The sequence below is a fragment of the Lasioglossum baleicum genome, chromosome 1 (genome assembly GCF_051020765.1).
Source record: "Lasioglossum baleicum chromosome 1, iyLasBale1, whole genome shotgun sequence".
NCBI lineage: Eukaryota > Metazoa > Arthropoda > Insecta > Hymenoptera > Halictidae > Lasioglossum > Lasioglossum baleicum.
In genome coordinates, this window is record NC_134929.1 from 23973480 (window position 1) to 23998282 (window position 24803).

General features: G+C 38.3%; 1 protein-coding gene across 4 annotated transcripts in view; it reads right to left on the minus strand.

The window, feature by feature from the left end:
* Nucleotides 1–10271: 10271 nt before the first annotated feature.
* The window catches only part of LOC143209275 (limbic system-associated membrane protein), a 29612-nt gene continuing 15080 nt past the window's right edge, over nt 10272–24803 (minus strand). For all 4 annotated transcript variants that reach the window (XM_076424718.1, XM_076424699.1, XM_076424708.1 and 1 more), the window contains 7 exons: nt 19274–19395; nt 18930–19071; nt 16485–16582; nt 13683–13985; nt 11986–12178; nt 11841–11900; nt 10272–11116 (listed from right to left, as the gene is read on the minus strand). In XM_076424718.1, the coding sequence (XP_076280833.1) occupies nt 10995–11116; nt 11841–11900; nt 11986–12178; nt 13683–13985; nt 16485–16582; nt 18930–19071; nt 19274–19395 (1040 nt within the window). In that variant the 3' untranslated portion in view covers nt 10272–10994. The remainder of the gene's footprint in view (nt 11117–11840; nt 11901–11985; nt 12179–13682; nt 13986–16484; nt 16583–18929; nt 19072–19273; nt 19396–24803) is intronic.

Genomic DNA, 24803 nt, shown 5'->3' on the forward strand with positions numbered 1-24803 from the left:
GGCGCAAAAAGGGAATGAAAGGTAAGAAAGAATCACGGGTCATATCAAGGTTGGTTATGGAGTAAGAGGGCTATTTATTTAGGACGTAACTAAATGGTCTGTTTTAATGTGTCACGGGCTACACGTACTGTACTATAATATCTGATAATAAAGTATTTTGTTTGCTTCAAAATAAATACGGTTATTTATCTACCTCGGAATCCACCATATTTCATCTTCTCTTCTCTTCGTTGACAGAAGCCAATTTTTTCGGAAGGTAAGTGGTAAATATCCCTAAACATGTATATTGATCTACTTGCGAGTGTGATACGTTGTAAAAAAGATTGCACACGTATACAGGGTGTGGCCGGACGGGTGTGGGTGGTACAACCGAGCAGGGGGTGATACTACATGTAAAAATAAGTCGAATTTGAAAATGCAGCGAATACACGTGCTATTGCAGGCTTGGCCAATACGCGGCCCGCCACGTTAAATTGTGCGGCCCGCGCCGGGCGATTTTATATTTCTGTCGAAAAGCTTTTGTTCCTCGTTGTATGTATACAAAAAATATTAAATAAATGAAGTGTCATTGTTATAATGCGCAAGTGCGACTACGAACCCCAGTTCTATATTTAATATCTTTGATATAATTGAATAACAGTGCAACAAAGAAATGAAACAAATTTTTGCGTCTACATCAAAAATAAATTTTTACAATACTTATATGTATTACACCCGAGAGATATTTCAACTTAAGATATTTTGCATAACGAGTTGTAAGTGCTCTTGGATCCACATATGTTTGTCAAACAGTTTTTCGGAGATAACGAAGAGTTCATCACGAGCTTCATTATCTGATGTCAATATAGAAAAGCAGCTAACAAAAGATGTGCAACGTAACGAACATAAATATTGATTTACAAAAACTAAGTGAAAGTAAGGATAAACAAATATCTCTCATTAATTAAGACTCGAGAGTTAATTATATTGAACCATAGTATAACTGTGTGAAAGTTTTATTCATTTGATATTTGTATTACATTTTTGAAAATCATGTTTATATAAAGTGCGACCCGCTGTAGCGTTACGTGTCATCAAAGTGGCCCGCGAAACCATTTGCGTTGGCCAGGCCTGTGCTATTGCATAGGAATCGTCTGAAGCGTTTGACCATGATCAACCAATTCTACTTTCTGCATATATTATACTAAAGCACGCGAACCTGCCGGAACTTTAAACTCGATTTTCTCGGAAACGAAGCGTCAAACGAAAAACTGTTATTCCTTTTTATCGACTTATTTTTACATGTAGTATCCCCCTGTGCTCGGTATCCCCTGCTAGTACCACTCGTCCGGCCACACACACACGCCCTGTATTTATTAATTAACTCTAGTTCATTTTAGATGTTTGTTTAGAGACAAATAATCTTTCGAAATTTTCACGGACGAACAGAATTATTCTTAACGTTTTACAAGAAATGTGAACAGATCTTTAATCGTTATCAATTTAATAAACTTCATGAATTTTCAACAATATCAGATTCTTAGTAATCGCATCTATGACGAACGAACTATGGACTCTCGCTGAACTACGAAGTAGTAAAATCAATGTATATCGCTCCTAAGAAGGTACGTGTATTATAGTTTGTATTTTATTAGAAATCAGTGCCGCAATAACAATTGTTAAACAATATCATCGTATTCGTTTAACATTGCTTAAATTTGATTATCAGATTATTTTCATGCTGTCAACGAACAAGAAAATAAAAAAGAAGTACATATACTGTTAATATAATTATTACACAAGTGTTCAACACGTAACACCGATTCCCTTATAGCTTTCGCGCTGTTACATCTTTATTCTAATCATAAAAAAGGCTCGTAAATATGAAAGTCGACTTCGCATCGAAAGTATTCCTTTTAGAACCTATGAATCGGCGATTATAGTCGGCGAGCACTATAAGCTCTTAAAAGTCTTACATCCCTTTTTTATCACATGGCGAAATAGATTTTCAGATTTCCATCGATTCTGTATCGATTGCAAGTAACAGGAGCCAAATAGAATTCAGTTTCAATGTAATGTTAATACAAGGTGAGTCCGAAGAAACAGAACACCTAAATATCTCCGTTACTTTTGGTTGTACAAAAAAACTTCTTAGGACAAAGTAACACTGTTTGAAGGGCCACATGTAACGGTGTAAGGGAAAAAATTCTCAAGGTTATTTTTTTACAAGATTTCAAGGTCATCGATATATTTTTAAATGCAATGAGATAAATCTACATAGCTGTTTAGTTTAGTTAAGGTCCCAAACATACGCACGACCAACTGGTCGTTGTCAAAATACGAATGTACACTTGAAGGGTACTGACAGGTACCACCTGTCATTGCAGGGCTATACAGGGTGAGTCCGAAGAAACAGAACACCTAAATATCTCCGTTACTTTTCGTTGTACAAAAAAACTTCTTAGGACAAAGTTAGACTGTTTGAAGGGCCACATGTAACGGCGTAAGGGAAAAAATTTTCAAGGTCATTTTTTTACAAGATTTCAAGGTCATCGATATATTTTTAAATGCAATGAGGTATTTTTTAATACATCAATCGATGCAGCTGGCATTTCGTTATAAAAAAGTACTAACCCTATGTATGTCGAAAAGTTAGTAGTTCACGAGATATTTCGATTTAAATAACTCTAAAACACCATTACTGTCGTACTAAAACGTTATACAACTAAGTAAACGCTAACATCAATTTCAAATTCAATGTCAATTTTTCAATTTCAACTTCACTTTCAATATCAACTCTTCAACTTCATTTTCAATTTCAATTTTTCCATTTCAACTTCAATTTTAACTCTCCCATTTCAACTTCAATTTTAACTCTTCCATTTCAACTTCAATTTCTACTCTTTCATTTCAACTTCAATTTTTCAATTTCATTTCGTTAATTTCAACATCAATTTTTCAATTTCAACTTCAATTTCAATATCAACCCTTCAACTTCAACTCTTCAATTTCAATTTGTTAATTTCAAATCTTCAATTTCATTTTCAACGTCAATTTTTCAATTTCAATTTTAACTCTTCAATTTACACTAGCAAGTAAACGCTAACATCTTAGTATTAACTATAATGGTGTTTTAGTGTTATTTAAATTGAAATATCTCCTGAACTACTAACTTTTCGACATACATGGGTTAGTACTTTTTTATAACGAGTGTCCAGCTGCATTGATTGATGTATTAAAAAATACTTCATTCCATTAAAAAAAAAAATCGATGACCTTAAAATCTTGTAAAAAAAATGACCTTGAAAATTTTTTCCCTTACACCGTTATATGTGGCCCTTCAAACAGTGTTACTTTGTCCTAAGAAGTTTTTTTTGTACAACGAAAAGTAACGGAGATATTTAGGTGTTCTGTTTCTTCGGACTCACCCTGTATAAAATTGTCAACTTATGCAAGCGATTCCAATGCTTTAATCACCCTCTCTAATAGGTTCATAATGAATAAAAAACAATTGAGGTTATTTTCAAGACTCGAATGTGTTTCGATAATTGCAAATGAACAACTACGTATTACAGAAGAGAGGGTCATCAATTAACTTGTACACCTAGTGAGTGATATTGCTTCATCCAACAGCGACAGATTCGAGGATAAAGATCATATTTCTAGCACGTTGAAGCGAAAATCGATGATGACTGAAGCTTTGTAATCGTGCTTCTCTCTCAGCCACCCTCAATCCTACACTGAATGTCTGCGCCAATGATTCAATTTGATTTTTGCAATTATAAATAGACATATGTATATTTGGGTGGACCTTAGTTATACTTGATGAAAATTATTTTGCAAAATTTTTTCCCGCACAACCCGCAAAATTCAAACCTGTTTCCAGGATTGCAAGAGTGCAGGATTCGCCTTCCCATTTCTCGATAATACAAACACGGGGTTTTTCATTAGTCAAAAACGCTTGATAAAAGATCGATCTAGGGCGCTATCTACTTCAAAAATCCTATTTTCTTGTTTATGAGGCGTAATTGATTTTGTATGCTTCCGAATAATGCAAATTACGCCCCTTAATATCTCTGTTAGTTATGTATACAGGGTGTCCCAAAATTCCTTCAACAGCCGGAAATGGGATTGGTTTAGGAGCTATTGACGAAAAACACGGACCAATCAGACCGCTACCTAGACGCCAGATGGCACCGTCGGCCAATAGACAGTTGGCGCTCTCTAGGCGCTCGCCTCTAGGTCGCGCTCTGATTGGTCCGTGTTTTTCGTGAATAACTCTTAAACAAAGCCGCGGATAACATTTTTGCAAAGGAAAATTTTGCTTCAAATGATCTCAGGAACCTCCTATTTCCGGCTGTTGAAGGAATTTTGGGACACCCTGTATATGAAAAAACTCTTCAAACAAAAGTTGTAGTATGTGAGGAGGTGAATATAGTATCAGAGAAAAAAAATTTTTCAAGTTTTCAAGGTCACGAATGTTTTTTCTATTAACAAGTGATTATGCTATATATGGATTCTTACAGAGAGAAAAAAAGACAAATTCAACGATATATTCAACGATATATAATATATATTATATATTATAAAAAAAATGTTCAAATTCGTTGCGCGCCGGTTTCCCATGATCCAATCGGCCCCAAATTTTTTCCAGATCATTTTCTCAACAGTTGTCACAATTCTGCAAAAAATAAGATCCACCCTAAATATATACATACATATTTGGTATACATACCAAAGGAAGGACTACAAATTAATTTGTAGACCTGGTAAGTGATATTGCTTCGTCTAGCAGTGACAGATTCGAGGATAAAGATTATACTGTATGTCTCTCACATATTGGTGCTAGAATTGATGAAGGTCAAAGTTTCGTAGCCACCCTCTATGCTCCACTGACTGTGGCTAGATACCATATGTTTCAATAATGATAAATGAACGATTATGTTAAAGAAAGGGTGTCGAATTAATTTGTACACTTCGTAACTGATATTGTTTCGTTCAGCAGCGACGGGTTCAAGGATAAAGATCAGATATCTCGCAAATATATTGATGCGTTAAGTACCTTTGACATCGGCAGTTTCGCGAGGGAGACGATAGCTCGGTCGAAGCTTCGTAATCGTGCTTCCCTCTCCTAAGCCACCCCCTGTCTTCCACTGACTGTCTGTGCCTATGATTCCACCCCCTTGCAAGAGACTCGATCGATGGAGCGTCGTCCGCGGTGACTAACCCGTCGACGGGCTCCCTCGCTCGTCAGGTAATCCACTGACGTACTCTCGTGCACGCAAACCAGAGACACAAACGCGAGCAAACGTGTCTTTGAGCAACGGGGATTACACGAAAGGAGAAAACAAAAGGGGTAGATGTGCACGAGCATACAATTAATTGCGTACCTCAGGATATATATACGCAGAAGCGACGACTGGCAACTTTTTGCCGTTTGTTGTCGCCACTGCGTGCTCCTAAATGTTTCCAACAAACAGCAACTTACTGAAACGCTTTGTTATACACGACCCAAAGACCCCCCTGTACACGTTGGACGTGTCGCAAAGCATGCAATTAGCGATTTTCTGATTCAGAGTTGTTAAAAGAGCTGAAAGCAAATGGATCTCATGTTAGACACAAAACTTTATTGGTAACTGGAAATTTTCCTTTTGCACTTCTCATTAATTTTTTGATTCGGCAACGAAAGAACATTAGCTTATGCCAAAAATGTACTTTCTAAAGTAGAAACATTTACTTTAAAACATGATGCTTAGTGTTTCTGAAAGGAAACGTAAAATCGATCGACTTCCACTTGATTTCGTCAACTACAGTAGTGTATCGAATGTCATACATACCATGTGATTCGAAAACTTCGAATGCTGGTGAAAACGATACGCAATTAATTTATGCAGTTAACAATATCAATCAAATCTTTTTATTTATGAAGAGAAGACAAAACAATCTGTCCTCGATGGATTTAATACCCGACCATATTGTTTAAAGTTCAAACCAAATATACATATATTTTTCGCCGACTGTACTTCCATATTTTCGCGAACCACTGCAACAGATTTGCGCAACGAATTCTCCATACGACCCCAAATATTTTCACTTCTCGGAGCACTGGAAGAGCAGAGATTACCGTAGGTTAACACAGATACAGGACCAGATCATGGAAAAGGAAAGGAAAAGAATTCTTTTACCGTCTTGAAAATTCTATAACACATTCCCTGGGGAAATCAGGTATACGACTGCCAGCGCAGAAGGTTGTCGGATCGTTTTCTGGCTACGCAAAGTTATTCCCTGAATGTGGAATTACAAAAATGTTTATTGAACTATGCGGATCATCCTGTGCAATTAATGGTTTTTCGGGGAAACGATCCTCGTGCATCGTGCGGATTACTGAGAGTGAAGATTTACTTTCCATATGTTGACTACCGCGAAACGCTGCAAATAGTTTTCCAAAATTACAGTGATTCATCTAGTAGAAGTTGGCTCGAAAGGTTGACATTTCTCATAATGATTTAATTCCTTGGGATAAAGTTTAGCTTACACACTGTACTCAGATTAATTTTGAAATCTACACTCAAAATTATGTCATCCAATTACATCCGACGCAGCGGTCAACGTATTAATTATGTCTTTCGTGATAGAAACAGGGCCGGCCTTCTCTATAAAGAGGCCTGGGTGCAAAAAACCATTTGGGGCCCCAAATTTTTTGTAAAGTAAAAAAAAATTTACCAACACGAACATACAGGGTGAGTCCGAAGAAACAGAACACCTAAATATCTCCGTTACTTTTCGTTGTACAAAAAAACTTCTTAGGACAAAGTTGCATTGTTTGAAGGGCCACATGTAACGGTGTAAAGGGAAAAAATTTTCAAGGTCATTTTCTTACAACATTTCAAGGTCATTGATATTTTTTTTAAATGGAATGAAGTAGTTTTTAATACATCAATCGATGCAGCTGGACATTCGTTATAAAAAAGTACTAACTCATGCATGTCGAAAAGTTAGTAGTTCAGGAGATATTTCAATTTAAATAACACTAAAACACCATTATAGTTAATACTGAGACGTTATCGTTTACTTGCTAGTGTAAATTGAAGAGTTGAAATTGAAATTGAAATGGGAGGGTTAAAATTGAAGTTGAAATTGAAGTTGAAGGGTTGATATTGAAATTAAAGTTGATATTAACGAAATGAAATTGAAAAATTGAAATTGAAGTTGAACGGTTGATATTGAAATTGAAAAATTGACATTGATATTGAAATTGATGTTAGCGTTTGCTTACTTGTGTAACGTCTTAGTACGACAGTAATGGTGTTTTAGAGTTATTTAAATTGAAATATCTCGTGAACTACTAATTTTTCGACATACATAGATTAGTACTTTTTTATAATGAATGTCCAGTTGCATCGATTGATGTATTAAAAAATACCTCATTCCATTAAAAAAAATCGATGACCCTGAAATCTCATTAAAAAATGACCTCGAAAATTTTTTCCCTTATACCGTTACATGTGGCCCTTCAAACGGTGTAACTTTGCCCTATGAAGTTTTTTGTACAACGGAAAGTAACGTAGATATTTAAGTGTTCTGTTTCTTCGGACTCACCCTGTATATTACTAATGCTTGTTTATTTAATGCGTGATTTTGTTTTTGCTAATAGATTCATTACTTCAGAATAATTACATTATTTTAGTTCTTGATCGTGTTGGGGCCCTCTCAATCGCGGGGCCCCGATGCATAGCATCCGCCGCACCCCCCCCAAATGGCCGGCCCTGGATAGAAATATATAAGTACAATTAATGTTATAATTTTATGAATATACGTAAGTACACAGATCTAGGAAGACTCTTCCTTTTAATTGAATGTCAACTTTCACTCCTCTAACATGCATCTATTTTAATATAGCACCCGCAAATATATTTACGCATTTAAGTGAAATTTAATTTTCTAATAATCGATGAAAAATATTTTTAAAAAACCACGTGATGCCATCTATAAGATGATATTGAAAGCTGTGATGCAAACGAGACATAGAAGTAATAAACAAATATGTATAAAACAAACATTAATAAATAAATTATTACAAAAGTTATAGATTGAAATTACGATCTCAAACAAACAGTTTATTTATTGGTCTTTTACATTGTCCATGTTTATCAGTATGTCTTATTAAAAATAGTTCGAATTGTGATAACATTTGCAACAGTATCACAGACGAGATATAGGAATAGACCTGACACCTTATGGGACTTGGTGTCCATAGGAATCTGAAGTACCGACACCTTAAAATGCCAGTGATAGCAATAATTTTCTTTAAATTATATCCATAATTTGCTATTAACCCGGCTATAAATATTGTGCCCCTAGAAATAAGAATAATACATCTCTCTAATTCTATGTATAGAGGTGTTGACACTGAATGGTAACGGGGTGTTAGCACAGACGAGATATAGGGAATGGGGTGCTAGGAACCCAATACCGACGGACACCAAAATGCATTGGGTGTCAGGTCACCGACGAGATACCACCGACGAGATACTATTAAAGACTGCCAGCCCCTGTGCTATTCAGCGAGCCCGGTAACCGGGCGCAACGGGCGCGGGGATAACGTGAAAGTTACAGTGATCTGATATACCACGTCGCTAAAAATTCGAAATAGTGCCACAATAATGCCAAAACATCGTCTGAAATATGGCGGAGAATGTAACATTTAATAATAATCGATATAGTTTCGTGATAATTCGCATTCTCGCCGATGCATCGCGACGAGAATCTCCTCAGTGGTCTTCTTCACCGACAAAATGCCGTCGTTGGCCTTCTGTTTCTCTGGATGGAGCCAGAATATATCCTAGAGGGCGTAAGAAACACCGAAAAATTCGGGCTCGCCAACTCCTATAAGGCTGGCAGTCTTTAATAGTATCTCGTCGGTGGCAAGACACAATGCGAATTTTCGCAAGCATCATTTGCTGTGTTCGAGAGTTCACATAGCGCCAGTGGATGCGACGGCAAAACGCAGAAACTGTTAGCCAAGCTTCGTTACCAACTAGTTCGAAATCTACCGCTAGATATGGCTGGCACCGAAAGATAGTCCTCTAAATAAAATGACGTGTTACTTCTTAAAATATTTATTTGAATCTGTTATAATTTTGTTATATCAATAGATTTGTTGGTAGGAAACCAAAAACAAAATAAATGTTAACAAATACAATTAACATTAACAGAAATCTACATTATCTACATCCGCCACAGAGACACCGACCAGATACCACCGACGAGATACTATTAAAGACTGCCAGCCTTATGGGAGTTGGCGAGCCCGAATTTTTCGGTGTTTCTTACGCCCTCTAGGATATATTCTGGCTCCATCCAGAGAAACAGAAGGCCAACGACGGCATTTTGTCGGTGAAGAAGACCACTGAGGAGATTCTCGTCGCGATGCATCGGTGAGAATGCGAATTATCACGAAACCATATCGATTATTATTAAATGTTACATTCTCCGCCATATTTCAGACGATGTTTTGGCACTATTTTGGCACTATTTAGAACTTTTAGCGATGTGGTATATCAGATCACTGTAATTTTCCCGTTATCCCCGCGCCCGTTGCGCCCGGTTACCCGTCCCGCTGAATAACACAGGGGCTGGCAGTCTAGTATCTCGTCGGTGACCGGGCTGGACCGGGCTCGCTCAGTGATGTGATTGAGGCCACCTTTTCTCGCGCATGCGCGACCGAAACAGTAGCGTATCTACGATGAAGCAAAAGAGCGGCCAGAGCCCTAGCGCCCCGTGGCAGTTATATTGGCGGGAGTATACCAGTGTTATTGGCGGGACGACTGATAGACGAGAGTATATATATATATTATTATATATATTATTCAGTATTTTGAATACTGGTAAGGTTTTGGCAGTTTTCCTTACCCTAGCAACAAATGTTGGTATTCTTTAATTGATTCTGCCAAATAAAGTATTTTCTTGTTATATTATGTATTATTTTGTGTAATTATTATAGCGCTCTTTCCCTATCCCATCCTCAAAATAAAGAATAAGTTTTAATTATGTTAAATTTTAATATTTCGTATGTATAGACTAGTAAATTTTTTAAAGTCTGCGTGGTGCTCTAGCTACCCGATTTCATCGAAAAGGTTACGTCCCTGAGGCTGAAATTGCCGCGCATGCGCGAGAAAAGGTGGCCTCAATCACATCACTGGGCTCGCTGAATAGCACAGGGGCTGGCAGCAGTCTTTAATAGTATCTCGTCGGTGTCGGTGCTGGCAGTCTTTAATAGTATCTAGATACTCTCGTCGGTGATGTAACTTATCTCCATAGATTTTATTGGTAACAGTCAATACTGTAAAAATGTAGTGCAACAGTCTCAAGACATACATATATTAATTTATGCTGCATATTTTTGATAAATGCGTGCATAAATGTAAAATGAAAACTGTTTCCAAAACCTAGTGTGTATACCGAGACTTATAGTGACTTACAGTATCGTCAGGATCACTTGAACGCAATGTTAGGAATTTTTGATAATTTAACTAAAAGGTGTTGTTAACAAAAGTTAAAATTTTGCTGGCCCACTACCGATTTTCATTTATCCACTCACACACACATATGCGCGTACATACTTAAAAATATTATTACTATGTAAACTGTTACTGAGTATGCTTTATAGTTATATCTTTACATTGTTAGAAAATAGCTTAGCAATTCCTTAAGTGCTACAGTCAATATAAATTAACTAAATGTGACTGCTGTATTTTAAATCGGAAGCTAAATTCTATTACTTCCATGAACTAATTCGAGAAATATTAATAATCTCTTGGAAGAAAGAGATGACATGGTTTTGAGTATCTCTAAACACAATCATAATATAAGAAGGCATCAAATTTATATACAATTTTAAAGCTTATCAACCTTATCCTAGGTTTATCCTAATATAGGACACGAATCACTTCCAATAATCTTCTTTTACTTATTTCCTAAGACGAATTATATCGTAATTTATTCTGTTGGGACGCTTAAAAGTTCACGCTAAAAATATACAATAGAATCATTATCATAATTTCTGCTCGGTTTAGGCTCGATCCGCTTCTGTCAGCGCTTAGGGTCGAGTGCTGGGACATCGATGCTAGTTGTACCGCTGTAGATCAAATAACTTGAATGTTAACACATTACCAATCGCAAATCTAGTAATAGACAAATAGTACCTACGAAATCTTTTCTTTAATCAGTTATATTGTACTTGCAAAATGTTGTACTTCCTTGGAAAGGGTGGTCCCTGAGGTCATTTCGAGTAACTTTTTTCTTTGCGAAAAAATATTCTTCGCGGTTTCGTTGTTGAGTGATTGGCGAAAAGCATTCTGAAACCGCGCTCTGATTGACAAAGCCGCGAAGAACATTTTGGGAAAGGAAAAATTTATTTCAAATCACCTCAGGAATCACCCCTTTCAAGGAAGTACAACATATTTGGAACACCCTGTATACCTAACACTAATGTAATCATTAGACTGCGGACCTTTTATGCATTTATTTTATTTATGAAGAAATTGGTTGGAGGGAATATAAAACAGTAAAGGATTAGAAAAATTTAAGAATGTCGTAATGTAGTTTTCAATGTAACAAAGTCATTAATTAGGGATGAAATCAATTTTTATTTCATTCCTGCTTCCCACAATCAATGCAGAACATTTTTATTTTGCATAAAGATCCGCAGTCTAGTAATCATACAAAAAGAAATCAACAGTCTCGAAGCCATCGTTCTCGTAGGATTAAAGAAATCATTACGAAATCCTTGACTACGAATCCGTCGATGTTTTTTTTTGTCGCATTTTCATATTCATTTGATTTTTCAAAGAATCGCTCACCAGGTATGATCTTGTCCTCCTGTATCGCGTTGGTCACGTAGTTGTCCTCGTCGGCTGAAACTAGTTATGTGGCTCGTGAGAAGAGAAAACCAGGCGAATGATCATTCCGAAGACAAAGTGGTGGCCATTTGTCATTATTACTTACGAGCGCCTTCGGTCGCGAATCGTATTATTTCCGAGGGTTTGCTCCAGCCGTAACGATTCTTCGACAAAACGACCGCCTCATAGTGACTCGCTTCTTCTAACCCTGTCAGCGTGAACGAGTATGTGTGAACGTAGCTGTTGCCGTCGCTGCCGTTCGGTATGTGCAACGTGTGCCATTGGCCGGGCACGCCGTTCTAATTAAACGTAAATCAGCATTAATCAAATATGTAACGTAATGGAACACTGTTTCGTCGGAATACGAAATGTCACGGTGTCCCTCCAAAGATACTGTACAAATTTTCTAAAACACTAGATTGATAGCTGAAGCTCCCAATATTCAAATGCTCGAAGAAGAAACTGTTACGGATGACGAACAGGTGTTTAATATCATCTCTGGCAGGAACCGTCCTAGATAAACGAACAGAGCTACCCTAGATAAATCTACATAGCTGTTTAGTTTAGTTAAGGGCCCAAACATACGCACGACCGATACGAACGAACATACGGTCGTTGTCAAAATACGAATGTACACTTGAAGGGTACTGACAGGTACCACCTGTCATTGCAGGGCTATACAGGGTGAGTCCGAAGAAACAGAACACCTAAATATCTCCGTTACTTTTCGTTGTACAAAAAAACTTCTTAGGACAAAGTTAGACTGTTTGAAGGGCCACATGTAACGGCGTAAGGGAAAAAATTTTCAAGGTCATTGATATTTTCTTTAATGGAATGAGGTATTTTTTAATACATCAATCGATGCAGCTGGACACTCGTTATAAAAACGTACTAACCTATGTATGTCGAAAAGTTAGTAATTCACAACATATTTCCACTTAAATAACTATGTAGACTTATTGTAGACTTATCGTTTAAAAATCAATAGAATTTCACAAATACTTGTGCAGTGTGTAGACAAATTTTTTCTCTCAGTTTGCTCCAAAAATGTATGGGGTTCAATACCCGATTGTAGGGCTGTAACTTTCCTTCGAAGGTAGAAGATTTCAAAGCTTCGAAGCTTCGATTTCAGAAACTTCGAAGGAAAGTTATAGCCCTACTGAATACATGAGGTTTGCCAAGCGCCATGCCTGTCTTGCCTTTCTTATCATTTAGTCCGCGATATCCGATTTCACCGAATTTAATAAAACTCATTAAAATTTTGTTTGCAAAGTATTATTTTTTAAGTACATTCGTGATATGACCCCGAAATTTATTAATAGAATGCAATCTTTTAAATTAATTTAATTACGAAAAGTCCAAACGGAAAGTTCGGTGTCAGTCACCGGTGACTGAAAGTGAATATTTTTATTTATCAAAAATCGTCACATGGTATGAAACTCATAAGTTACAACTTCATACGTTTCGAAGACTGAAATTTCGAGCACTTCGAAGCTTCGAAATTTCGAAGTCTTCGAAGCTTCGGAAAAGTTACAGCCCCTACCCCATTGTACACGGTTAACATTAGAATAGCAGTACACGGAAGATGATTAAATGACTAATTAAAGGATCAATGTAGAATAGCAAGCGAGAACTTGAATGTGGTTGTTACGGAAGTAGCAAAAATATTTACTCTCCTAAGGTTAATCTATATACGAGCTAAATAATCTAAAAGATTATTTCCTGCACCGATGGCGAGCTTTATCCCTGGTCGAATTTAACCCGAATTTCATCATCCCCGGCGTTCCAGCATCGGAACCTTACCTTGTATTTACGAAACCTGAACTCGTACTGATCGATGGGACTGTAACTGTAGACTTCCCAGATGAAATTGTACGAGGTTTTAGCCAGGCTGTGCGAAGTCCTTTTGAAGACGGCCGGGTTCGCGATACCCGATAATTCGACCGCCGCCTCAGTGATTCCCAGGGAATTAGAAGCCCTGCACAAGTAGAAACCGTAATCCGTCGTCCTGACGTTCCTGATCACCAAACTGTGATCGCCGGCCGAGTTGTGTTTCACTATCCTCGACGAGTATTTCACGCTCCTGTTGTTGAAGAACCACTCCACCTGCGCCAACCAAATTACTCGCCTTTACGAAATCCCAATTTTCTTAATGGAAACAGAAAGAAAAAAAGGATCCGGCATCACTACTTCAAATGCAAATGATAATGATGAGATTTAAAATCTTTCAACCATTTTAAATGTTTACTTATTTAACCTTCGAGTGGTAGAGGAAGCTAGACTGTTATGAAGAGATAATCATTCATGATTTATTATAAAGATTGTTTACCGGACGACCAGACGAGGCTATAATGGCTATAATAGCTGCTAAATGAATAACAAATCGAGGAATGAAATTGCTCTTTGGTTTCTGTTTCTTGCAATTGATACAAACAATGCAATTATTCTTTTGCATACAGATCCGTAGTCTAGTGATCACCTTTAAATGTTTGTAGCGCGCAAGAACGATATCTACTTTCGATGGAATTTTCACTGTGTACAGATTTTTTCAAAACTTTTGTTTACCCGTTATTTACTAAACTAATTCTTCTAAGATGTGGAAAAAATCCCTACTCATTCGATTCAATTTTAAGAAAATTATGCAACTTTTGTGATCGAATAGTTTTTCGCGACGGGTTGCCAAAAGCTTGTGGCAAGTTCTAAAACATTTAAATCAATTACGAACGAGACGCGACGATTTATGAGCTCTTCCCACCGAAAATGCCGATTCTACCGTGAGTCTGTGAGAGGAGTTATCGAGCACAGGATGACGCAACCGAGAAAAGTAGCATGCACCCTAAGCTTTTCTTCGCTTGGTCCAAGAGAATCCGGAAGAAAAGCTGCGTCAGCTTTAGCTTAAGCCTACCGGATACTTTTCGCGGGTCACGTTCCCCCGCGGAATCGATTTGTCACTCGCTGCCGGCTCGAAAGGGTTAACGCTGAGAAATTGCTCCCCGAGATTTCGTGTGTTCGAGCCGTAGGAGCCGCGGATCGCTTCGCCGAGCTTAATTCCCCTCGAACAAGCCCGCAAGTTACGCTCCATCGAATTTAGATCTGATCGATTACCCCTTTCGCGTCTGCAAGACCTCGTGCACGACGTTATTGTTAGGTTGCTACGACGCGACGGGTACAATTGCTCGCTTTTTCTTTCACCTAGTTAGGGAACGACGCCACAGTGCCTCACTTATCGAAAGAAGTCGAACAAAAATCAGAACTTTTTACAGGTTAATTTACGATTTTCTATCAGCCGCCGCAATCCCCCCATTCTCCGCTACTGTGTTTTTAACGCGGCGAGATCGTGAAATTTTCGGATATTTGCTGGAACTAGTGAAACAGTTTTGAAAGAATTTTTAAGTACTTGTATAGTAACGTTGAATATCGCCGGATTGGAGCAGCTCTGAAATATTCACTCGCGAACGCGTCCGAAACTTTCAGACTTTCAGCTTGAAAGTCGTCCGACGGGGTAAAAGGCGTCGTGAAATATTTAAATACCCTTTAAATACTCCTGCCTTTCCTCGACATTTGCAACGGATGCGAGCTAATTAAGTCGTGAACATGCTCTTGAGAATTATTAGTGGGTCCTCGAGTGATCGAAACGAGAATTGACGTAGAGATAGAACATAGTTTTAAGATTAAACTTTGGGAAACATTAGCTAAAAATCGTCATTTAAATTTCCAATTTTCAACATTGAATAAATATAATAGTAGACTGCGGACTTTATGCGTTTATGACAACAATCAGTAGATGGAATGTGAAAGATTAGAAATATTGAAAGTATTTAAAAATATCAATATATTATTTTCAACTTTTTAAAATTATGAGAAGAAGAAACACATTTCTACTGGGTTGGCAAGAAAGTAATTTCGGTATTTCAAGGTGAAATAGAACCCAATTTATTTATTCGAACAATAAACACACTTTAATATATTTTATATTTTCCATTTTGTTCGATGATCTTTTGCCATTTTCCGGTAGCTTCAAAATTCCGCGGTCATAAAACTTCTTGTCTTTATCGGCAAGAAACTGATTCAAGTGCGATTTCAGCTCATCATCATTTTACCTTAAAATACCGAAATTACTTTCTTGCCAATCCAATATTTGACTACAGACTTTTACAATGGATGCAGACAATGTTTTGATAATGAATTTTAAATAAATTTGAGAATGGTCTTAAGCAGACTGTACAACTGTGCAAAAGGTCCATGTTAAATGCAGGTGAACTCAAAAAATGTTAAGAATCACACGAGTTCGCGCGAATCAGATCAGTGGCTGACGAGTGGGATCAGTCATCGTTATTATTTCGCACGATCGCAGATTAAGCGTCGTTGAAGAGCAGCCTTAATGCAAATACAATAGCCACGTGCCAAGAATATGGGTCTTTATCGATGTTTCGACACTTTCGATTCGAGAGCGGAATTGCAGACGCGAATGTAATTAAAAGTTCGACAAAATGGCGGGCTAGCCGAAGGAGGACCGACCCGCAGCGAATGATCGCTCATTGCTGTTCGAACTGTTAATTGCTAGCGTAGTAATTACGTCGTTCGTTGCCTTATAAAATTGCTCACCGTCGCCTCCGGCCAAGCAGCCACCCCGCAATTCAACTGCACGCGGATTCCGGGAGGTGCGTGCATCCAAGTCTTCGCCATCTCGATCCTTGGCTTATCTGCAGATCGAAAAGAAAGTAGAAAGATATACAGGTACCCCAAAAACGGTGTACTTCCTTGAAAGTGGCGATTCCCGAGGTCATTTGAGGTAATTTCTTTATAATATGATATAAATACCGCAGTATTTGCTTACTATTTTACATTTTACCAACTCGTTTTTGTCGTAAGTGCAGTTGCCGTGATCAAAAGGAAGCAAATGTCATTCTCCAGAGCGCGTGTCAAGTTCTTCGAACGAAGTTCTCGGAAGATTGCGCTATTGCACCAGTGCGCTTGCATCAGCGTGTCGCGTTTAATCGTCAGTCAGCCCCGATTAATATTGCGACGCCCTTAATTACCGAATTATTCGATGCGATGAGTCGCCCGATCGTAGAAAGAAAAGCCTATTCGTGGAAGACGAACTCCGTTCCCGAGACACTTTCGATTCACCCGACGAGAATCATAATGATCGACGTGGGATGATTATCGACGGCGAACGATTCGACGCAGCCAAACGTCGCGTGGCTGCAATTAGATCGTGCAGATGTCTGTTCGGAATACTAAAGGGCGGAATGCCAGGCAATTTCCTAATTTAATCGTGATCGTTTAAGAGCAAGCGCAGGATGCCGCACGCGATTACTTCCGTGCTGCACATATGCGATGCCGATGATTAAGTCGAACGTAGGTAGGTGCATCGCACAGAACTCTTGTCACATCCACGCAGACGTAATCAAAATTACCGATAAGATCAATCCAACATGTCGACATTTTATAAAAGAAGCGGCCGACACTCCGCGCTCTGGCCCAAAAATGATACCATCGTTAAATTTGCATTTAATACATAACTAAACGTTGAAGTATTGCACGAGATATTAAATATCATACATTCTGTCAAGTAAGTACCGGGAATCGATCATTTAAAAAGCCCGCTTAAAGGGATTGTTGAATTCTTTTTGTTGCTAAGTTGGTACAACTGTCCTCTATACTCACGCGGAGTTTGAGCGTCACTTGTCGTTTAGTTTGAATACAGTGCGCCATTTTGTAAGTTCATCTCAAGTGTGTTTTGCGATTTTTGCGAATTTTCTGCAAAAACTCAATCGCGTTAAGGTCACTGAAGACACGTTAGAACGAGTCAATTCCGACCCCACATTCATAAAACGCATTGTAACTGGTGATGAGACATGGGTTTACGAGTTTGACATGCAAACCAGTCAACAAGCTTCGGAATGGCGCCTTCCAATTGAGCCGAAACCGAAAAAGCACGTCAAAGTCGATCAAAAGTGAAGGTGATGTTGACAGTTTTTTTTCGATTACCGCGGTGTTGTGCACTCGGAATTCTTGCCACGCCACAAGGTGAGACAGTAAATAAAGAATATTATCTGAGCGTTATGCGGCGTTTGAGAGAGCAAATTCGTCGAAAAAGACCAGATTTGTGGAAAGAAAACTTGTGGATTTTGCACCACGATAACGCTCCATCTCACAAGGCTATCATTGTGAACGAATTTCTGGCGAAAAACTGAACAAACCTTATCGAGCAGCCACCGTATTCCCCTGATATGGCTCCGGACGACTTTTCTCTTTTTCCAAAACTCAATTACCCACTTCGAGGCACCCGTTTTCAGTTGATAGATGACATAAAGGAGAATTCGCGGCGAGTACTGAAGTTGATTCCAAAAAATGCGTTTAAAAAATGTTTTGATGATTGGGTTATTCGTTGGCATAAGTGTATTATTTCGAAAGGGGCCTACTTTGAAGGCGATACAATAAATTTGGATGAGTAATACATATTTTGTGTTTCATTGACCAATTCCCGGTACTTTTTTGACAGAATGTATATGTACATGGAAATATTCTAGGTCGGCAGAAACGTTGGGTATGGCGATACCTCCTACATTCGCCACAAAATGGACAAATGGTCAAGACCTTTCCCGTGATTACCTGATTCGTCACTGATCCCTACATATGTATACCGCCCTCAACCGCGCCTTCCGAAACCCCAGCGTTTGTCCGCGCGCCGGAGACGGTGCAAACTAAAGAGTCCTTAAAGGCGTTGTCGGCCAAAGCTATTGTCAGTCAAATCTGGAGTCGGTGAAAACCGTGTCGGGGAAATTTGTGTCGGTGATTTCCATGGGGCCCGGGGTTAACGTACCACCTTCTGTGTTCTCAACACTGTTTCAACCGTGTAACTGAACAGAGGGTTAAAATATTGTATTTGTCAGAGGTTATATTAAACGATCGAAGCGGCCCTGGAAGATGATCTAGTACAGCAGAAAAATCGCGAGACGAGGCGTACAAATTTCAATCCCCAGTGTCTCCAGGTCCAGAAACCTCTCGCCGTAACGATAAATCAAACTAAACTTCTGAACTTACATCGAATGTACAGTTCTATGGTGGCCGTGGCTGGTTCGCCGACGTCGTTGTTCGCGACGCAAGTGTAACGTCCAGCATTGTTAGGGTTTTCAGCATGGAACCGCAGATGTGATCTGTCATAGAGGAACGGTATCTCCCCATCCTGCCAATAAATAAACACAATTACTGTTCTGGACGTTCGACGTCCGTCCCGGAAGCACTCGTTCAGTGTCAACACACTCGTCAGCTTGTCCGATACACGTATTTCTACTTTGTAGTACATTGTTTGTACATATAGGTACAAGCCGAACACTCGATCGTTGGTTATTGCCGATATATGTACTTACAATTAGATCATCGATTACCTTGTTCTTCCAAGATATGATCGGCAACGGCACACCTTTCGCCACGCACGCCATATCCACTTCTTCCCCCAAATGGACTTCCAGTTTGCCGTTCTCGGGCACTGAATGGACCGTCGGTGGATCTGCAAGCAACGTTTTTCCGTTTGCAACAGCCGCTCTCTGATTGGTAGTCGACCGTTTTCCCAGCTTTCCCTTCATTCATAGTTACCCAGCTACGACTATAAACGAGTTCATTCGTTCCTGAACCTTTACAGGGTGATGAAAAAATAGGTCTGATACTTTGGGACTTGTACAGTTTTGTTTCGAGATAAAGAGATCGGAAGCCTCTTTTTACCACGTTTTTATTAGCTCGCTTGCTTGTCTGTCTGTTCGTTCGGTACAAATTTTGCAATTGATTTTAAACTAACTTCCCGATGAGCTAGAGACTTGAAATTTTAAACATAGCTCAGAACAGAATAACAATGCAATATTTAAAAAAAAATTTTTTAAAAAAGCCTATGCGTTTAGGAGATATAAATTATTAATAATTTGAACCTTTGCACCCCCCCCCCCCCCGCCGCGTGACTGAAATTTACTACATGTCTCTGTTATAATCTCAAAATAATGTCTACAATAATTATTTAAATAAAAATAAATTTTTTAAAAATACCACGTTTAAAAAATGGACTAAAAAGTATAAAATAATTTTTTCTAGCCCCATACAGATTTGTAACCCCGTACAGATAGTCTTGAAAATTTGTGATTGTGAATTTTGAATAGCTATGAAAATACTTGTAAGATTTAAAACGAAAAACGTGGGGCGCAAGATAATACATAGTAAGGAGTGTAGAGAGTAGCTGCTGTTGAGAAAACTCGCACAACAGTTCATATCATTTGCAGTGCAATAAAATTGTCAGTGATTTAGGTGTTCATTGTTCATGCATCAATTATGTATTGCATGCGCCCCACGTTTTTCGCTTTAAATCTTACAAGTATTTTCATAGCTATTCAAAATTCACAATCACAAATTTTCAGGACTATCTGTACGGGGTTAGGAATCTGTATGGGGCTAGAAAAAATTATTTTATACTTTTCAGTCCGTTTTAAAAAAACGTGGTATTTTTAAAAAATTAATTTTTATTTAAATAATTATTCTAATGTTAGTATGATGAATGGTTGAAGGGATAATTTTGAAGTAATTTTGTTAAAATGATTTACATAGGAGGAACATTTAAAATTTCTTTCGGTGATTAATTTCATGAGGAGTTCTCGACGCCATCGATATTTCGTTTCACATATTTCTGTACTGCACTTTGCAGCGAAGGTTAAAGTGCATTCGTTTAAATCGAGCATTCCTAATTTTCGTGCGCCGCTTATCGCAGCTCCTTTCCCATTCCCATTCATTAGCTATTATCGCGGCCTATAATAGTCTCGTATCTGATTATACTAGTGGCCGTTCAACAGCGTTCCAAATGAATAGAATCGATGGAAACGCATTCGCCTCGATTGGAAGCCTATTTGTCCGATGCGATGCGCCTCTTAATTGGATCTTCGATCTACTGAAGATCGAATCTCGGAAGCCCGAGAAAAGAAGAGAATACGAGCGACAAGTTAACATCCCCGATCAACAGATTAAAGTCTCTGATCGACAAAAATCAATTCTGCGCTCTCACCGTTTAATTCGAAGTAATTTAATCATGCCGCAACGGAACTATTCTGGATCCCGTAGATTGGAGTCTTCAGAAGTTCCGGACGAACGAGATTTTCCATTTAAAGAGTCCAGTAATATTAATTAAACCTAACGGAGACGGTCACGAAGAGGATCTAGTCCGCGGGATCGTTATTCGCGGGAAGGACGTTCGTTTCCGGACCCGCGGGACCCGGGACGACCGCAAAATTCGATTTCGTGCGGGATCGTGGACAGTTTTCCTTATTTTTATTTGCGACAGTTATAGTTTTAGAGAGGGAGCGAAATCCTCACGGCTCCGGAAACTCCTTGGAGGATTACCTCGGAGGTCGAGGGAAACTTTTCTCCGGAATTTGTTTGCAGAGCGACGACGCGATGCGAGACACAAAAGCGGCGCCCGTTGCTCGTACACAATTTAAGGGGGCGTTCTCACGTGGCCTTGTCAAAAAGTCGATTTTTTTATTCTCTTCAAGCATGAGTGTTGTAGAACATGTGTACAAAAGGATTTGTGTGAATTCGTAAAGTTAACTTGAACACAATTCGACCTCGAAACGTGATACGCCAGATAGGATCGATACTCCGTCGCACAGTGGGCCAGAAACTGATCTTTTTGGACAAAAATCTGCCGACAACTCAGTTTGTCATCGATTCAATTGGAATTTTTTAAAAAATGTTTGTATACTTTGATGACGTGCTGCGCGAAAATCGTTAACTCTCACAATCAAGAATCCTTATCTAAAAAGCCCAATAACTCCGATACGCAAAATTCTTTGAAAGAGCTATCAATCACAGTTGATGTTGTCAAACAGGGAGCTGGTGCATCAAATACTGGGAACGTGGCCCGAACTTTCTTTGGAAAAGCCGAATCAGTTGCTGCAGTGACTGGATTAAACGCGGTTATTATCACGAGATTGCATAACATTCTTCAGGTAATTACATGTGACAAGAAAGCTGATTCTGTGAAATTCAAAGAATATTGTTCGGAGACGGCTAAATTGTGCATTAAAATTTATCCATGGTATAAACTACCTCCATCAGTTCATAAGATACTGCAACATGGAAGTAAATACTTGCTACATTCGAACTGCCAATTGGTTTGTATTCAGAAGAGCCACAAGAGGCAAATAATAAAGTCTTCGGGAAATCGCGAGCTGAAAACTCCCGAATGTGTTGCCGCAAAAAGACAAATATAGATATTATACGGCATATGTTATTATCATCCGATCCATTTATAAGCTCTCTAAGAATAAAGGATGGCGAGCACAAGGAAGTTCTTTCTCAAGAAGCGAAAACGCTGCTGTTGGATCAATAAATTAATGGTAAGTCTCATAAGTGCCGAATGTAATTCTATTCAATTGGTAATTCTCAGGGCCAGATTTACAGTTTAAAATTTTGCGGTTTAGGGTTTAGGGTTAAGAAATGTCGGCAACTCAGCTGGGCGGATGAAGTATCGGAGTTATTGGGCTTTGTAGATAAGGATTCTTGATTGTGACAGTTAACGATTTTCGCGCAGCACGTCATCAAAGTATAGTCCTACACGAACATTTAAAAAAAATTCCAATTGGTTCGATGAAAAACTCAGTTGTCGGCAGATTTTTGTCCAAAAAGATCGGTTTCTGTCATGTTCCATAGTTAAGGCGAATTTCAAAATTTCAAAATTTTCAATTTAAGTACGCCACATCATCCTTTTATCCGATCGATCTCAAACTTTGCACAAATTTTTTTCTCACCTAAAGGAACAATTCTCCAAGTATAGCTTAGGCCCACCCTAATGTAAGGGAGGTGGTTGGGTTGTGAGACGGGTTTTGTTTTTGGGCTGTAACTTTTTGCTTGATGATGACATCAAAGAGTTTTATATACCGTTGGAAAGATGAAGGAAATGTTTAGTGATTTGATCAACAAGTAAAATTTTATGGCCAGTTTTCCGAGGACATGTTTTTTGGCTTCCTGAAAAAAGTGGTTGGGTTGTGAGACACTCGAAAAAATCAACTAAAATTGTGTGGTATAAAAAAAATGTGAAGTAAAACCCATGTAACTTTAAGCAAAAATGAATTTTTATTTATTTTAAAGACATTAAGTGGCCAAAGAAGTTAAAAAGAATGGCAAAAAATTGAAAAAACCAAAGAATGGCGAAGAAAAGTAAAAAAAAGGTATACTGAATGGAAGGATTCAATAATAATCATCTTCCTCTTCGTCATCCAAGTCGCTGTCACAATGTTGGCATGTGAAAAACGAACGACTGCCCATATAACAAAAAAAACAAAAAGCATACCATGTTCGATGGTATGTGCATATGAGTAATGCGCAAAAATTCCATCAATTCTTCATCGCAAACTGTGGAAATATCGTCAAAATGGCTGTCAACTTTCTTCGCATAAGGCTGTAACGTGCTCTTATCAACGTCTTCAGCAAATGATCTTTAACGGCACTAAGCACGGTATTAAAATTAATTTCTTTGTTTGCGAGCGATTTTCTTGGAGTTGTTACATGACTATAAATTCAAAAAATAAACCAAAACAAACGTTAAATGACGAATAAACACTTAGTTCTAACACAAACAACGATATTTAACAGTTCTAGTTCGTTTCTAGTACAAAAAACTAGTGTCTCACAATCCAACCACTATGGTGTCTCATAACCCAACCATGATGCCATTCCGAATGTGACAGGAAAAAAACTGTTTGTCGTATATGCGCAAAACTCAATATTTCATGGTAAAATGTAAGGAAAACACTAAATGAAAATGCATCACACTCACCTTTTTCAATTGGTTCACTCAACAAAATAATGTTTTTAAAAAAACGAGTAAAAGTTTTGGAAATTGATTTTTACACACGATGTCCGTATCTAATATGTATAAGCAACACGTCTATACACCTCGGTGCTAGCACGAAAACTAGCAGACGTCAAAACAAAAATTTGACAGCTGACAGATTGGAATTATCGCGATTGCGCGATGGATAAAAACGACTGTCTCACAACCCAACCACCTCCCCTACATATTGGACAGGAATAAACATTGAGTTAATGTTTTCTGCGCTTTCGATAAATATTGTCAACGATATTCCAAATATCATAAGTTTTCCAATATTTTGTTATTTCATTAAACATTCCCGAGAATTCTCGAGAAATATAGTCTTATTTCTCATTTCTCGAGAAATGAAAAATTTTGAGAAATCAGGAACACTATCCAGGGGTTTAATGTTATATTATTATAGGTTGTTGGATTCGTCTCGATACCAATTGGAATATTATGGAGTAGAACATATATGTTAATGTTTAAACAATCGAAGTGACCTTTATTTTTTGTAGAAAAAATAATTCTTCTCTAAAATTTTTACCACAAAAAGCGGGCTCCTGGACCACTGTGCGGCGCGGCGAGTTTAAATTTTATCGATTCCAATTAATCGTCGCGCCCCGCGAGCATCGGTGCTCCGCTGCCAGTTTTACCAATTAAAACGCGGCGAAATTATCAAACAATCGAGATCGCTCCTGTTAATTTGGAAGTCCCACCGGGAGAATCCCGGTGCCTTGAGCGTGTTCCTGGAAATTGGGGGTTTAGCCGTGATTAGTAATTTATAAGCTTTTGGAACCGGAAGCCTTCTTTTCGCGCAACCGCTTTGAAACTTGAAACTTTAATTCTACTCGAAGAATGTGACTTTCGAAGAACTGTTAACTTAGTTTTCGTCGAACAACCTGTTGGAGTGATTTTTAAACATTTCACTGTGTCACTTGTGACTGGTATAGTACAGGGTGGCTGAAAAGTTCCCGGAATTTTTTAAAGCATTTCAGCAGCATAAAAATACCGCACAAACGAATGAATTTTAGAAAGCGGGTCCGTAAATGTATCGAATCAAAAGGAGG